The following is a 16093-nucleotide window of genomic DNA, read 5'->3' as shown; positions in this document are numbered from 1 at the left end:
TACGAGGACGAACATGTGCAGGAACATGTCTGCTGCATCCATGCATGCAATAGTGTTCTGTCAGTGGATTATATTTATTTTCATAATTTGTAAAGTAAGGCAGCAAATTAACGTGAGACATTAAAAACATCAAATCCAAACCATAAACATGATTATGATAGGGATGGAGACAACACAAGACATATGACCTGAATATTGGTGCTTAAAGGAGACAGAACAAGACACAAGTGATTGATCTTAAAAACATCTTTTGGGAATGTCGTTTAGCACTTCATGGCAGAAATCCTGTTTTTTTTTCCAGCAAGTCTTAATTTTAGCAACTCTTTTCTTTTCCTTTAGGAAATCTCACTCTGTAAACACCCTCATGCTGCAATCTTGTGCTAAACCTGTGCCGTAATGACAGTTTAAGTGATATCACATGACAACATGAAAAAGCAACAGAAAATTGGAATGGCAGCTTTTTATAAGGTAACCGGAGGGACAGATTCCCCTCAACATCTCGTCTCAGACTGAGCCTCGCTTACAACACCCAGAGTTCTGTATCCGCATGTGGAAAGCATTGTACTGAAAGGAATTTTTTTTCACCAATAAAACAGCAGCAGCAGCAGCAGGGGCAGTTCATCACCGACATGAACAAATCTCATTTTTATGCTAAAATCTAGATTTAGTTGTATTAAAGTGACCTGGAGTGATTTTCATTTATGGCAATTCACTTCAAGTCAATTCTCAACACTTTAAATCTTGTACGCAAATATGCAAGGAGTAGAACACTAAATTATTAATGTGCGGGATCTTGTGGAAAATAAAGCAGACTTTGCTGCTTGCGAAGCAAATCTGGCTTTGAAAAATGTGCCTGCATTTCCATAAATTTTATTGAAAATCTCACTCGAGGGTACTGGGGCTTATTTAGTTTTCTTTTTTTGAAATCTTCATTTTTTTGTTGTTGTCATAATGCATATTTCTTAAACACAAATCACACTTGCTCATCAATGTCTAAGCTGACAGTCGAGTCAGTATTTGACCTTTGAACTTGTGACCCACGTGAGTTCGTCTGATATCCCGAGGCAGGTATCACCCCAGTCTGGGCTGTCTCCATGGCAACAAGGCATTTGCTCCTGAAACGTTGAGTGAGAGAATATAGGCATGCAGCATGGGACTGCTAACGATCCTCACACACACACACACACACACACACACACACACACACACACACACCTGTCTCTGATTCCCAACTCAACCTGAATAAACACCCATCCTCATTACATGTTTTCATGCAAACAAGCAAACCCCTTAAACACCGCTCCTGCTTGCTAATCCCCTATTTCATTTTCTTTTTATTCGTCCTACATAAATGCATCATGAATTAATTCGACTCTTAAGCTCTCTTCCCTCACTTAATTTTCCTCCCACCACCACCACCAACCAGCCTTCTTTCTCTCCTTCCCTCTCAGCCTGAAATATGCAGGGTTTGGCATCTTGGCTCATGTCTCAAGAAGCATCATCATATTTCAATCCAACACATTCAGTTAACAAGCCGTGTGTGTGTGTGGACGCACACACAAGACAGACTGCTGCTCATCACACAGATCCTGTTAACTGCAGGAAATCACATTCTGTTCAATACATTTCTAACCGACGGCTTGAAAGTGAGAAGAAAGAAAGAAAGAAATAATAATAGGGATAATATAATTCTTTAAAGTCTGCAGACTTTTTACTCTCACTACTTACATTATTCTCACCCAACACTTTTTCTATTTTTTTTTTTTTTTTTATAAATAAATCAATACATAAGAGATAGAAATAATATATATATATATAAGAAAATGATCCTTCTTCACACCAGGGATGATTGAACTGGTTTCACGCAGCGGTCTTTGCACCTTTACAGGATCGCTTTCCAGACTCTGGATAAGCACAGATGATCCCAAATGATCACAGAATCCTGAATATCGGTGTATAGATGCAAATAAATTATTCGCCACCTTCTGAACGTGAGCAGGCAAGATAGCATTTAAAGGCAGAAGGTGAAAAAATCTGGTTAATCCGACTTCATGGCGGACGGCTTTCAGCCCGAGTCTGGTGTGACAAAAATCACATATGGGGTTAAAGAATTCTTTAGTTGAGCTGAGATGAGGAGACTTACTGAGGAGAGTTACTATTTTGGCCACAGACCGGTGAGGACAAAGTGTCAGGGTTTTGTATTATTATTATTATTATTATTATTATAAGCAATGCTGCAACATTCATTTAAAGCCACCAATAGAGGAAAGGCAGAGTGGATAAAACTCAGGAACTGTACAAACATGCTACTGATGATGATGAAACATGCAAAGTTCACAGGAATTTTCATTAATCACAGATCTATCGTTAAAGGACAAGTGAGAGTTTATTAGGATTGTAATAATATTAAGTAATAACACAAACACTGCAGTTTTAACCACACAGTGTTTTCTAAAGGAAAGTTCTTTTACAAAGATGAGACGCAGTAAATAATATGCAACCTGAAATTATTCCATTTTTTACTATTAATATCTCACCCCAAATTATAGGACTATTTTTTTTTACACTCTTACTTGTTACAGTGAAGAAAAATCTGTGAAACCCATTGCAATAAATGTCTTGTTGGCACACGATTTATTTCTTCTCTTCGTCATTTTCTCCTAAGGGGTTTCTGCAGTCTTTTCAATTTAGCATGAAATCTCTACTTTGAGTCATCTGTGGTGTTGTAACCGTCTACATTTAAACCCAGGCTCTGTGGTGAACTGCCCTCCAGAGGGCCATGATGTAGAAAGACATTTAAATTATGTAAATAAATAAATAAATAAAAACGCCTAGTGGTGATTAAGAGTGGTGTGATGAATGCCGAGTTTCTGTTTTTATCATACAATTGATTTTTCAGATACTAGGACATCCCATTTTAGTCCTTTTATACTGTAACACACCAGTTACTGTATATACTGTACTTTGCTTGGCCAGTGAAAATGATTCCTCATGCTAGTAGACCACAGATTCACAATTTGAGTCCTGGTATTCTGATATAGCTGTGCCATCGGAGTAGAAAAACTCCATAGATGTGACAACCTGGTCGTTTAGTACATTCTTGTCATCAGCTAACTTCTTTTTACTGCCACATAACGCTGATGAGCCCATATCTGAGCACCTGAGGCAGACACAGATCACACTCTGCCTCCTTCATGTGCGTCCCTCCGTGCCCTTACGCTCCCATTGCTCTGGAATGGGATCAATGTGAGCTCATCAGACCACATGACCTTTCTCCATTGCCCCAAATTGAAGGCTTTTTTTTCTGATTAGTCTCCCTAACAAGTGGTTTTCTTATGGACACAGCTGGAATGAAACCAGAAAGCCCAAATCGGTCTGCCCTGACACGACCTTAACTGTAAAGGAACAGCTTCACTATAATATATAACAAAGCGCTGACACTGAAAACTATTCTCTGAAAAGCCTTCAACATATCCAAAACACAAATTCATATATATTTCAGCATTCACCATACGCGTGTTATTATAAAAATGATGGAACTCGTTACTATAGAAACAATGACTTCGAAAAAGTGCGTTTATACACTACAACTCATATGGGGGTCCTGAAATTCTCCACACATACAGGAATAATGTAAAAAGTGTTAAATATTTTCATCTTCTCCTATATAGTCTTTAAGATTTATTTAAAGAGAAAAAAAAAGGAGAACGTATTGAAATAATTCTCACGGCTGGGTCAGGAAGCCGTCACAATCTAAACTCATTCAAGTGCAATTACATGAATAACACCAGATGTGTTAACATCAGTTCATCGTGAGCGAGACAGACGACTCCATATGCGTTTACAAAGAAACTGCAATCATGTAGAGGATGTTTTATAAATAAAGCTGCATTTTGCTATAAAAAAAACTATTAATTTTACCATACATGCTGTTATAGAAAGCACATTTAAAAAAACATGATTTTCAAAATCAACAACACTGTGGTTTCAATTTCTACCACAATTTATAAAGACTGATCAGCTTGCCTAATACCGTTTGCCACAAAATCAGCACCGACCCATCGATGCATGGCCTTCACAAGACGTTTGAAGGTGTGCTGTGTGCAGGTTGTCCTGTTGTCATGAAATGGTTTACTTGGTGCACAACAATGATTAGTTAGGTATTGCGTGTCAAAGTAACCTCCACATGACAGCCAAGACCCAAGTGTTTCCCAACAGAACATTGTGCAGAACGTCACACTGTCTCTACTGACTTGCCCTCTTCCCAAAGTGCATACTGATGTCATCTCTTCCACAGATAAGTGACTGACACACACACAAAACCATCCACATGATTTGTTAAAAAAATTTTTTTATAATGCTCATTGAGTGCTTTTGGTAGTGGACATGGGTCATCATGGGCACCCTGACTGGTCTGCAGCTACGCAGCCCCATATGCAACACACTGCAATGCACTGTGTGTTCTGACACCTATCTATCATAGCTAGCATTCACCTTTTTAGAAATTTTCTGTGGGATCAGTCAGCCTTCGCTCCCCAGGTGCATAGATGAGCTTCGGCTGCCAATAACCCTGAAGCTGGTTCACTGGTTTTTCTTCCTTGGACCATGTCTGATAGCTCCTGACCACTGCAGACCAGGATATCCAGCCATCACAATCTGGCCTACAGTATGTCAAAGTTGCCTAGTTCCTTATGCTTGGTCATTTTTTCCTGTTTACAACACATCAGCTTCAAGAACTTACTGTTCAACTTTGACCTGGGTGCTTTCGTAACTAGTCAATCGTCAGGAGTTTTAATGTCCCGTGTGTGCGTGAAATAATGTGTTCCAAGTGACTAAAACAAGAGAACATTTACTATATTTGGTACGTTTCACTGCAGGTGACATAAATAGATCAATAGATCAATACTTATAGTTGCAGAACATCCTTTAAAGTTTAGAGACACTTTACCCCGTGTCTGGAGTAAAGTGGTGATGCAAGACAGTCATCCTTAATATTTTAACAGAATACAGATTGAGTTTTCGTCATGGAATTGTACAGACTCAACATATTCAGTACCAGTCAAATTAACATGTACTGTATGGCATTAGGTAATTAGGTAACAATAACAGTCAGTTGTTATTTTAAGACACTAAGGTCCGCTGTTCTGGAACAGTTCCTGCAAGAACAGTATTGTCAGGTGCATTTAGAAAAACCCATCAGGCACCATGATGAAACTGTCTCTGAAGTTTTTTTTGTCTCTTCAATTCCAGCACCTGGTTATCAAACAGCCACTGATGCACGGTTGCCTAATTACTGTCCATCTCACCAACACCTCTTAGTCCCATTTGTGTTGTGTCTGAATAAATCTTCCTGTTTAGACTCTTTGTTGCTTGAATTCAAGCTGTATAAGCACAGACCTAAAATAAGATTAAACAAGATATTAGATTAGATGTTAAAAAATAAAACAGTTTTCTGAGTACTGCAGGTAATAGTGTTGCTATTTAAATAAAGACGTTTTAGCTAGCTTTCTACATGGTTTTCTTGTTTCTAGTGATATACTGTAAATGGCTCTGTTTTCCCCTGAGTAAAAGTAGCACTGGAGAGATATACACAACCCCAAACACACAGACATACCTTAGAATTATGCCATTTGCCACATCTAGATTTATCAACATTAGCTAAACAAGCCAGTAGCTAGCTCATTTCTCTTCAGCAGCACCTGTTTGAATTTAGCTAATCAAGGCTGCTAATATAACTGTTGCACTGTGTTTGTTTTTCACACACTAGCAAGAATTAAATTTAATGATTATATTCTGTTAACCTTGTTACAGAGAAAATGGAAGTATGATTAAAAGTACAAATTGGAAATACAAAAGACATTCAGTGCTGGCAAGATCGCTAATCGCTAATTAATAAAATAAAAATTCAAAGCCAACAACTCATAGTAACGCATTTGTTAACAGTAAATGATTAAACAAGATTGTTATTTTATTTCAAATGTCTCAAGTGAATATGCGTACACTTAAAAATAGCAAAATCGGCAAGCTAGGCTAATTCTTGCACTTGCTAATTCTAACACTTCCAGATAATAAAGGAATACAGCTACCATTTTGTTTATTATCTGTGTATGGATTTATTCTGTCTCACTTGTATTAAGTACAGTGAATCAGTACAGAAAGGAATCGCCCGCATTTCAAATAGTCCCATTTTGTTCCTTTGCTGCCTGAAATGAAGGCAGACAGTTTTATCCAGTGTATAACCTCTTTTAAACATCCAAATAAAAGATAATTTTAAAAAAAGGCAGAAAAAATAAACAATCACTGATTTAAAAAAGGATCCCCCCCCCCCCCCCACTCCTAATATGACATGTAAAAATAATCAGGTGAAGCTAATCTTCTTCTCAATTGCATTACAAAGCTCTATTATAAATTCCTGCAACTGCTTCAGAGTTGCTGTAGGCCTCTTGCTAGCCTCTTGGTAGCTCCTTCATCTAGTTTGGAGCAACGTCCTGACCCAGGGAGAGTCTGTGTTGTACCAAATACCTTCCACTTCTTAATAATATGATTTACTGTGCTTCTAAGCAGCGATAAAGCCTTATCAACCTTATCCTGACACTCCCTTGCTACACATACAGTAGTTGATTGTTTGCTTCATCTGCACTACCAGGGACTGGTATTAGACATGTCATTTTTTTTTCTGACATGTTGGTGTTATATCTTATGCAAATAAATTAATAAGTAAATGCAACTAAATAAAACAAAAGTCGTGTTTGTCTTCATTTCAGGCTGTGATGATTTTAAAGGGGGTAATTATTTTCTATACCTACCGTAGTCCTAAAAACCTTTATTTTTAATTTCGGTCTTAACTAGCTGGCTACAGTAGTGTGTTGTGGAAAAATGTCTACTTCTTACTTGGGTAAAACTGTAATTTATGTTATTTTTATATTTAGTATCACAACCTATTTATACACAGTTCTGGTTCTCAGTTACTGGGTGTTTGTTTAATGTGAAAACATACTGACGTACTTACATCACGCAATGACAGATTTAAAGATTTTATTGGTTAAAAAAGAAAAAAAAAACAGCGCAGACTGTATGTTTCTGCAGGACTGCGATGAATGAGAATGATAGGGGGCGCCAATTGTGCCTGTGCACGTGCAAGCGTGTACATGTGTGTGTGGGTGTGTGTGTCCACACACGTCAATGTTCCACCAGAATGCAGGATTTTCGCCTGGACGGCAGCCATTGATACAAACCAACATCAAATCTCATTACAAACAGAAAGACTAAAACAGATCATTAAAACGCAGTCAGATTGCCTTCTGTCTTCCTGATTCTACTGCCCAATTGAGTGTGTGTGGGGGGGTGCGCTGACGAAAACACACACACACACCTCGTAGAGTCATCACTTTTTTTGGATAGAATGAGGGTGACTGGAGCTCCCATGTGTCCTAACATTTACCAAACACACTCCTCACTGTTTCTTGGGCTGCTTCTTGCTGATGGGGCAAAAGTGTTGCTTTATAATTAATACCTACAATAAACTGACACACGCTCGCCTCACTGTCTTCCTGAATCAGCCTGCTGGTGTGTATTTGTGCGCAGGTGGTGTCGAGGTCACATTCCTTGCTTTCCTCTTTGCTTCCCATCTCAAAAAAAAAAAAAAAAAAAAAAAAAATCTGATTTCCTGTTCAGATACAAACAAGCACAAAATCAGCAGGCGAACGGGTTATGACGGCCTTTAGCCTGGAAAGCATGTATTTTTATTAGAAAACCAACACAAAGACCTTGACTTCTAAGAAGACACCTTCCTTCACATTATACTCGTAACACACTCGAGCAGCTTTCCTGTCATAGAAGGTCACCGGCGCAGCACGCCGCTTACTGTACTCAGCGAAATTAAAATTCATAAACACGCTGGAAATGGGGGTATTGCGCAAGGCCACATGCAGTGGTGTCATGTGTGATTAAGTAAGAGTCTATAATCTGTGAGTAAGAACACTTGTGGTTACTGAAAATAGCAAATCACCGTATGATTTTAAATCACTCATTTTCAGCTCTGCTTGGATTTTAAGGGTTACTCTGATGTTTTTTGATCTAATCTCTATTCACAGTGTGGAGGAAGACTTACTAGAGAAGAATTAAAAAGCTTTTTATTTAACGCTCTTTAAAAGGACAGTTAAGTCAAATTTCATTAATAAAAAAAATACAGAACATAATTAAAATTCTTTACAATCTACTTGCACTAGCAATAAAACAAGAACATTGCACACTAGGGGAAAAAAAACAAGAAATTATAAGTAGACAGGTTAAATCACACATCCAAACTGCCTCCTGTCTCTTTTACCTCACTGTGTAGAACATAGAAAATAATCAACAACGGTGATATGATGTAGTCAAACACAAAATGACTAACTGTTACCAACCTGAAACTGATCATTTTTCTAACATAGCATGCTCCAATGCATTTTATTCAGTTTATACCACAAAAATCTTGGTCAATAAAACACCCACCATCCAGCTCTTTCCTATTACACAGACAGCGGCCGATCAGGGAGGCAGAAGATCTAACATGTCCTTCCTCCGAGACACACGAAGCCGGCCAACCATCTTTTCATTTTGCTCATAAAAGGGCAACATAACAGACTCAGAGAAAAGCCCCATCTGCCCCCTTTCATACAGGTGGGCTCACAGAGTCCCATGATTGGCTAGTGTTTGACAGAAGAGAGCGAGAGAAATTGTAATTGATGGAATTACTCTTACAATATGCACGATGAGCTTATATTTATTATTTAAACCCAGGATACAGTGTTTATACATTTACATACAAACATCAAAATCAAAAATTATTTTAACATTACTGTGATCATATACTATGGTGTGCTTTATTACTCCACACATCATATCTTATAAATCATAATTTCTATGATATCACTATTACACAAGTTATAGTCCCTGGAGAAATGCTTTTGGCTATTTATTCCTGCCACTTCATTTTACTCAATCCTGTCAGCAACCTGATTATTTACTCTTACCAATTGTCTAACATTTTCCACTGGTGTTTTGACTAAACCGATGTAAAAGATGCACATACAGTACACTGCTTGGCCCAAAAAAGCTGCACTTTTCAATATTAAATTCAATCACCTTTAGCTTTGAGTGCAGCACATGATGTAGCAGGCAGTTCCTGTGTGAAAATGATTCCTCATGCTTCCAGAAACACGCCTTTCACAATACTGGAGTCCTGAAATATCCCTATGGCGTCACCTCCATAGATGTGATAGTTGGTACATTAGGGCCATCAGCTGACTTCATTTATTGCCAAATGATGACCAACTGTAGTAACCCCAGATCACAACACTGACTACAGAGGCTTGTATAGTGGGCATGATAGGTGGGCAGGCATCACTTCATGTGCTTCCCTAATTACCCTGATGTGCTCTGGAATAGGGTCAATCTGGACTCATCAGACCACATGATCTTTTTCTCCAAAAGTCCAAAAGATTTCTCAAAAGTCTAATCTTTTTGCTCCGTAACAAATTCAAGTCCTTTTTTTATCAATCTCACTAAAAAGTGATTAACTTATGAAGAGTGTTTGCTTTGTCTAAACAGTAAAAAAAAAATAAAAATTGCATAAATGCTAATTGATGGAGTTGATCAATTCTCTTAAAATTTCCTTCATAAATGGAAATGTGTTTCTGTTCTTTTCTTAGAACAGGAAAACGTACAAAAATTTTGGTTTATGGTAATCATGTTTGGTGAACAGTGCATGGATTAAAACAATGGAGTATTTTTACTGCACTGTGAACTGGGGCAAACACACACACACACCCCACACATGGTCCATACTAATCAGTTCTACCACTGCAGCAAGAGGATTCCCTGATCCTTTTCTCGCTGTCCTCTCTGGCGCACACATATGCAGACACACACACACACACACACACACACAGTCAGAAAGCTTTTCGTCTCTTATGGACAGACACACAGACTGGCTGATGTCCAGGAAACCATGGAAACGGACACAATGCAGCAAAAGCCTGTTGCAACTCTTTGGTAACGAGAGAACACCCAGACTGTCTAGATGCACTACACACCACATGTAGAGCAGCCGATGTGCTATTTGATGACCTGTAATATTTGCCCTTGTCATATTTAACCGAGGAAGCAGCTATGAATGCTATGGGAAATCTGCCTGGGGTCCACCCTTACAAAGACTGGGATAGCGGTGTAGCCAGACAGGTAGCTTGTGTCATTAATCTGCCAGACTGTAAGTGAGCACCTCGGCTACCTCGAGTGCTGTTCTGTTCCGATATGCTCTTTAGTGTGGTAATAGATCTCAGAGGAGAAAACAGCTGACACAGCAGGTGCACATCCTGCATACTTGACTACAGACGAGCAAGCAACAATGACAACATTAGCTGGAACTGAGCGCACACAGCTTTTAATAAGGCTTTGAACGTGATACTGCGACAAGCCCCACAGACACACATACACACACATATACACACTCCTACCTACAATCAGAGGGGTGTGGACATTGGGTGGCCCAGGGTGGCATCTGCCTTGTTAGCTCAAATCCTATTCATGCAATCCATGCATAAATTCATGAATCCTGTGATCAGGGTTTGTATTTTGAAAACTGAAGACCTATAAAGGTATTACAGTAATATATTCCATTGGGGATGGGATGAGAATCTCTAAAATGTATCACTGTCTGGTATTTAATTTTGTGTGTGTGTGTCTGTGGGGGACGATGGGAGCGGGGTTGGCTGTTTAGTGTGCATTTGCTTATCCTTTGCAAACCCCGGACACACCGCTGCATACACACCTGGCTACAGTCGGAGAGACGAGACTGACCGGGTTGCTATGGAGCTCGCGCCGCCCTGCGCCATTCTGCCGGGAGGCGCGTGCGCGCGCGAGCGCTCTCTCTCTTTCTCTCTCTCTCTCTCTTTTACACACACACACACACACACGGAAAGGCAAACGTGCCATGCACATCCAGATGGCATGCAATTCCAATGTCATTTCTTCATGTAAAAAAAAGCAACAGCGTATAAAGATGAAAAAGCAGAGTAGGATGTGCAGACAGGTAACAGACAGGTGTGCACCGAGCTTACCTTTCACTTGGCTCTCATACTCCGTGAGGATCTCCTTCTCCTTTTTAAACTTCACCGTGCCCGACATGATGGTGCTGATGATCCACCCCGAGGGTCTCTCTGCGGTGCGTAATTTAGGCTAATACTGATCCAAACCTTTCTCCTCCTTCTAGTCCTCCTTCTCCTTCACTGGCACCGATGCGTCATATCCAGCCACGGGTTCACCACGATCCAGTCTCACGCGCAAGTCCTACAAAAAATTCTAAACGCACCCTTGGGTTAAATGCCCCAGACTTCTAGGAAAGTGCACCGAAAAAAAAAACCCGACTGGCATTTAAGCCCAAAAGGGCGTCGTTACATCGCGAGTTTAGCGCGAACCTACTGTCTGCCTGCCTGTCTCTCGTGTCGTGTTTCCGCGCTCGGAGAGGACGCAAACCGGGCGGCACGCGCTCCACTAATCAAACGCGTGCGTGCGCGCGCGCGAGCGAGAGAAATGCTCCACGCCTCGCGCACACCTCCACTGCACCCCCTACTCCAGTCAATTGAGATGGGCGGGGTTAAGGGGGCGTGGTCTAAGCAGGGTGGGTAACTAGGCAGAATTGACAGACAGCCAATTGTCGCGTCGCCTCCGCTGGTCCAAAGCCAAGTCCCCAGGAGTCACCAGAACAGCAGCATTACTGTAGTAGAAAAGTATAGGGCGAGTAGCATAATACTTTGACATACTTGTAAAAAAATAAATAAAAATTCTGTCTAGTCTAGTATGCTGGTGCTTGGTTTGGGACGCAGCCCTCAGCGCATCAGGGGGTCGCGTGTAAACACAAATTAAGCTCTGATTGGTTAATTGGCGCCATTAGCTGCATTCAGTCACAACACAGACATCGCGCCAAAAATGGAGGACAGATGCAGACTCGGTCTGGTGTATCGTGTGGAACACACACTCACACACACGCGCGCGCGCGCCCACTGGGATTGATACTGTATTGCAGAAAATGAAAAGCTCTTAATGCGTTTTCAGTTGGAGAATGGGGAGAGTGGGGTCGATGGTAACAGGAGCCTGTTGTAATGTGGTCTATTCACTAGAGTCACATTTATTCATTCGATCATTTATCTTCTATACTACTTATCCTGTGTACATGGTCATGGGGGCCTGCAGCATATTCCAGGAAACTCTGGGCACAAGGTGGTGTACACCATGGACAAGGTGCCAATTCTGCATGTCTTTGGACTGTGGGAGGAAACCAGAGTGCCTGGAGTAAACCAACCAAGCACTCCATGCATGTTTCCATTCCCGAGGCAGGAATCAAACCCTTGACCCTGGCGGTGCAAGACCACGGTGCTACCCATTACTTCATGTCATAAACAATGCAGTTTAAAGCCCTGACCCTATCAGCCCAAACTGCACCCACTCATAGTTCCCCTGTAATCAAAGCTGATGTTTCAGAATTTTTGTGCCTGTCCCTTAATATGTTGCATTAGTGCATTACTTACAGAGAATCTGCATTATAATGCATCCTGTGTTAGTCTTGTGTTCAGCCAAATTACATGCTCTCTATAGCATATAACTCTGGCCCCCAAAAAAGTGGCCATTTCAAAAGGTTTAAATTATTGGGCTGAATCAAGCAGAGAAAACAACTAACGACATGTGATATTACTGGAGCTGGTTTAGGAACCCTTTAACACATTATCAAAACCTGGAACGGATAGTGGTAACACCATCAATTTTGCAGAACAAATGTGATCAGGGGAAAAATCACAAATAAGATATTACTGTAATACTGAAGGTAAGAGCATTTCCATACACACAATTTGATGAGAACCCAGGACTGGGGCTAAACAGCTGCAAGTATTGTAAGGCCAATCAGACAAAAAGACTTGAATTTGCTAGGAAGCATACAGATCAGACTTTAGAGTAATGGAAAATGGTCATGTGGTCTGATGAATCCAGAGCGATGGGCGTGTCAGGGTAAAAAAGAAAGAGCTTGAAGCGATGCACTCATCATGTGTAGTGTCCACTGTACAAGTCTCTGAAAGCAGTGTTCTGATCTGGAGATGCTTCAGTTGGTCAAGTCTAGGCTCAGCAATGTTATGTGGCAATAAAGTGAAATAAGCTGATGACCTGAATGTATTATCTCCATCTATGGAGGTTTTATTCCCTAACGACACAGGCATATTTCAGGACTCAAAGTGTGAAAGTGATACTTGGAGAATTTTCACACATGTGCTTTAGTCAAGCTGAAGGCGATAGAATAAAATCTTAGAGCAATTTTCTTTTGCCCAGTGTATATGTAACATGCAAGGGTCCTGTCTTAGTAGCAATCATTAACACTAAATTAACATTAATAATTAAGACCAAATGTAGTTTCTCAATGCATTTTCTCTGCTAACTATCTCCTATTTCCACTGCCCTCCACTTAAGGGGAAAAAAAAGCTTTTATTTATTATTTTGGAGCATTCCTGCATATTGTGCAAATTAGTATTTATTTTTTTGGAGGAGTCTTTCAAGACAGTTTGGGCTGGCCAGTGTTGCTACCTCGGGCTAAGAATGAATGAGATTCCATCAGGGCTTTACCTCTCTGCTGTTTCAGATGACTAGCACTGACAACCCTTTAGCTCTCCCCACTGTATCTCATCATTTAGGATATCGTCCTTGGTTGACAGGAGCTGGTAAACATGGTGCTGAGAAAAGCATCATCTTAAAAAGGCTACTTGTTATACTTTTCACTCTGCTCCATATTTCACTACGCTAGTTTGTCAGCGGATCATTAGGTTGCCTTAAATTTGGCATGGCAGTGGTGAATCTTAAAAGCTATTGGCTGTTGTGTACATCAACACACTCTTAATCTTACTTCCTGAAATGCTCTCAAACCATTTCATTAGATACCTCAACACATTTTAAAAGAAAAAGTCCTTCATCTAAAGGAAACATTGTACAACGACAAAATGATTCTTTATTGCATGAAAAACAATTTGTAGAATTCACATACTCACACTTTCTCTGTACCATTTATCGTGTACAGGGTCACGGGATGACTGAAGCCTTATCTTAGAAGCCTCAGTACACCCATGGTGGGGTGCCAATCATTTGAAATGCCAGTTGGCCTACCCACCATATTCATTTATATTAACATCAAATGGTATTTGCTTATTATAAATAGTTTGATAATGAATTTTGCAATCATATTCAAGAAACGTAATTGGTATTAATTAAAAAATATATTTTTTTAAAATATCTTATTTACTGTTTTCCTTAAAAAGGTGCATGAAGTGTTCTGTTTCCTACGACAGTTGACAAATAAGAATAAATACAACGGTCACTATTGGCCTTCACGGTCCATAGTTGGACTACAGAGAGTGTTAAATGGATGGATGGAATGTTCTGCTTAATCTCTAAATGAAATCTGTGGTCTTGTTTTTTTTAACGATACATTAAATCCACATTTCCGGGTTAAAAGATAAAAGAATTACAGATAAAAGATAATGATATCACCCCATCACCACACCAAACTGAGCCCCCTCAACCTATCATGTGATTTATATCTCTTACTTTTGTCACAGCAAATTATTTGCTCCCAAATATATGAATGTAAAATAAATATAAATATAATAACATAAATAAATACTGTAGTACACATTAAATCAAAGATGGAGAGGTAGACCCAAATTCAAGTTAAAATTTTATTTGTCACATACACAGTCATACACAGTACGATATGCAGTGAAATGCTTTTATACTCTAGGGTATAAATCTGTCCAGGAGAATGACAAAAATTGTGCAGATTTCTACTTACAGTAACAGTGACTGTGTTCAGGCTTGAATACGAGCAGCTGAACTGGTATTCCACGTCACCTACTTTGATCTTTCGCATTATCTGGAAACAGCAGATTTCTGATACAATACTCGAGGTCCATCTAGTGGTGGAATGTACTAACTACAGCAAAATAACTTTCTCTCTCTCTCTCTCTCTCTCTCTCTCTCTCTCTCTCTCTCTCTCTCTCTCTCTCTCTCTCTCTCATAGCCAAATTTTAAATACTGCAAGTCTTTAATGGCAGTGACATTTATTATAAACCCAGCTCTCATGTTCAAAAGATCAGGGGTAGAAAATACTAGAGTACTGCACCAGTACTGTCTTACTGTACATAAGCATTATTTGGGGTGTATACTTTACATGAACGTTTTTAAAATTTTATTTTGATTTGCTACATTTTAAAGAAAAAAAAAACATTAAACAACATGATTTATTTATACATCAAACACACAGTGGGGCAAAAAAGTATTTAGTCAGCCACCAATTGTGCAAGTTCTCGCACTTAAAAAGATGAGAGGCCTGTAAGTTTTTTTTATCACAGGTATACCTCAACTATGAGAGACAAAATAAGAAAAAAAAAAAAAATCCAAAAAATCACATTGTTGGATTTTTACAGAATTTATTTTAATATGGTGGAAAATAATTATTTGATCAATAACAAAATTTCATCTCAGTACTTTGTTATATACCCTTTGTTGGCAATGACAGAGGTCAAACGTTTTCTCTAAGTCTTTACAAGGTTTTCACACACTATTGCTGGTATTTTGGCCCATTCCTCCATGCAGATCTCCTCTAGAGCAGTGATGTTTTGGGGGGCTGTCGCTGGGCAACACGGACTTTCAACTCCCTCCAAAGATTTTCTATGGGGTTGAGATCTGGAGACTGGCTAGGCCACTCCAGGACCTTGAAATGCTTCATACGATGCCGCTCCTTCGTGGCCCTGGTGGTGTGTTTGGGATCATTGTCATGCTAAAAGACCCAGCCACGTTTCATCTTCAATGCCCTTGCTGATGGAAGGAGGTTTTCACTCAAAATCTCATGATACATGGCCCCATTAATTTTTTCCTTTACACAGATCAGTCGTCCTGGTCCCTTTGCAGGAAAACAGCCCCAAAGCATTATGTTTCCACCCCCATACTTCACAGTACAGTAGGTATGGTGTTCTTTGGATGCAACTCAGCATTCTTTCTCCTCTAAACACAATAAAGT

General features: G+C 39.7%; 1 protein-coding gene across 1 annotated transcript in view; it reads right to left on the bottom strand.

The window, feature by feature from the left end:
- Positions 1-11553, bottom strand: part of srgap1b (SLIT-ROBO Rho GTPase activating protein 1b) — a 52694-nt gene extending 41141 nt beyond the window's left edge. Inside the window, exon 1 of the mRNA XM_053508903.1 lies at positions 11100-11553. Within this exon, the coding sequence (XP_053364878.1) occupies positions 11100-11166 (67 nt within the window). The 5' untranslated portion in view covers positions 11167-11553. The remainder of the gene's footprint in view (positions 1-11099) is intronic.
- Between the last annotated feature and the right edge of the window lie 4540 nt (positions 11554-16093).

Source organism: Clarias gariepinus, chromosome 12 (assembly GCF_024256425.1).
Source record: "Clarias gariepinus isolate MV-2021 ecotype Netherlands chromosome 12, CGAR_prim_01v2, whole genome shotgun sequence".
NCBI lineage: Eukaryota > Metazoa > Chordata > Actinopteri > Siluriformes > Clariidae > Clarias > Clarias gariepinus.
The sequence above is the reverse complement of the archived record's forward strand: the minus strand, read 5'-3'. Positions and strand labels throughout refer to the sequence as shown.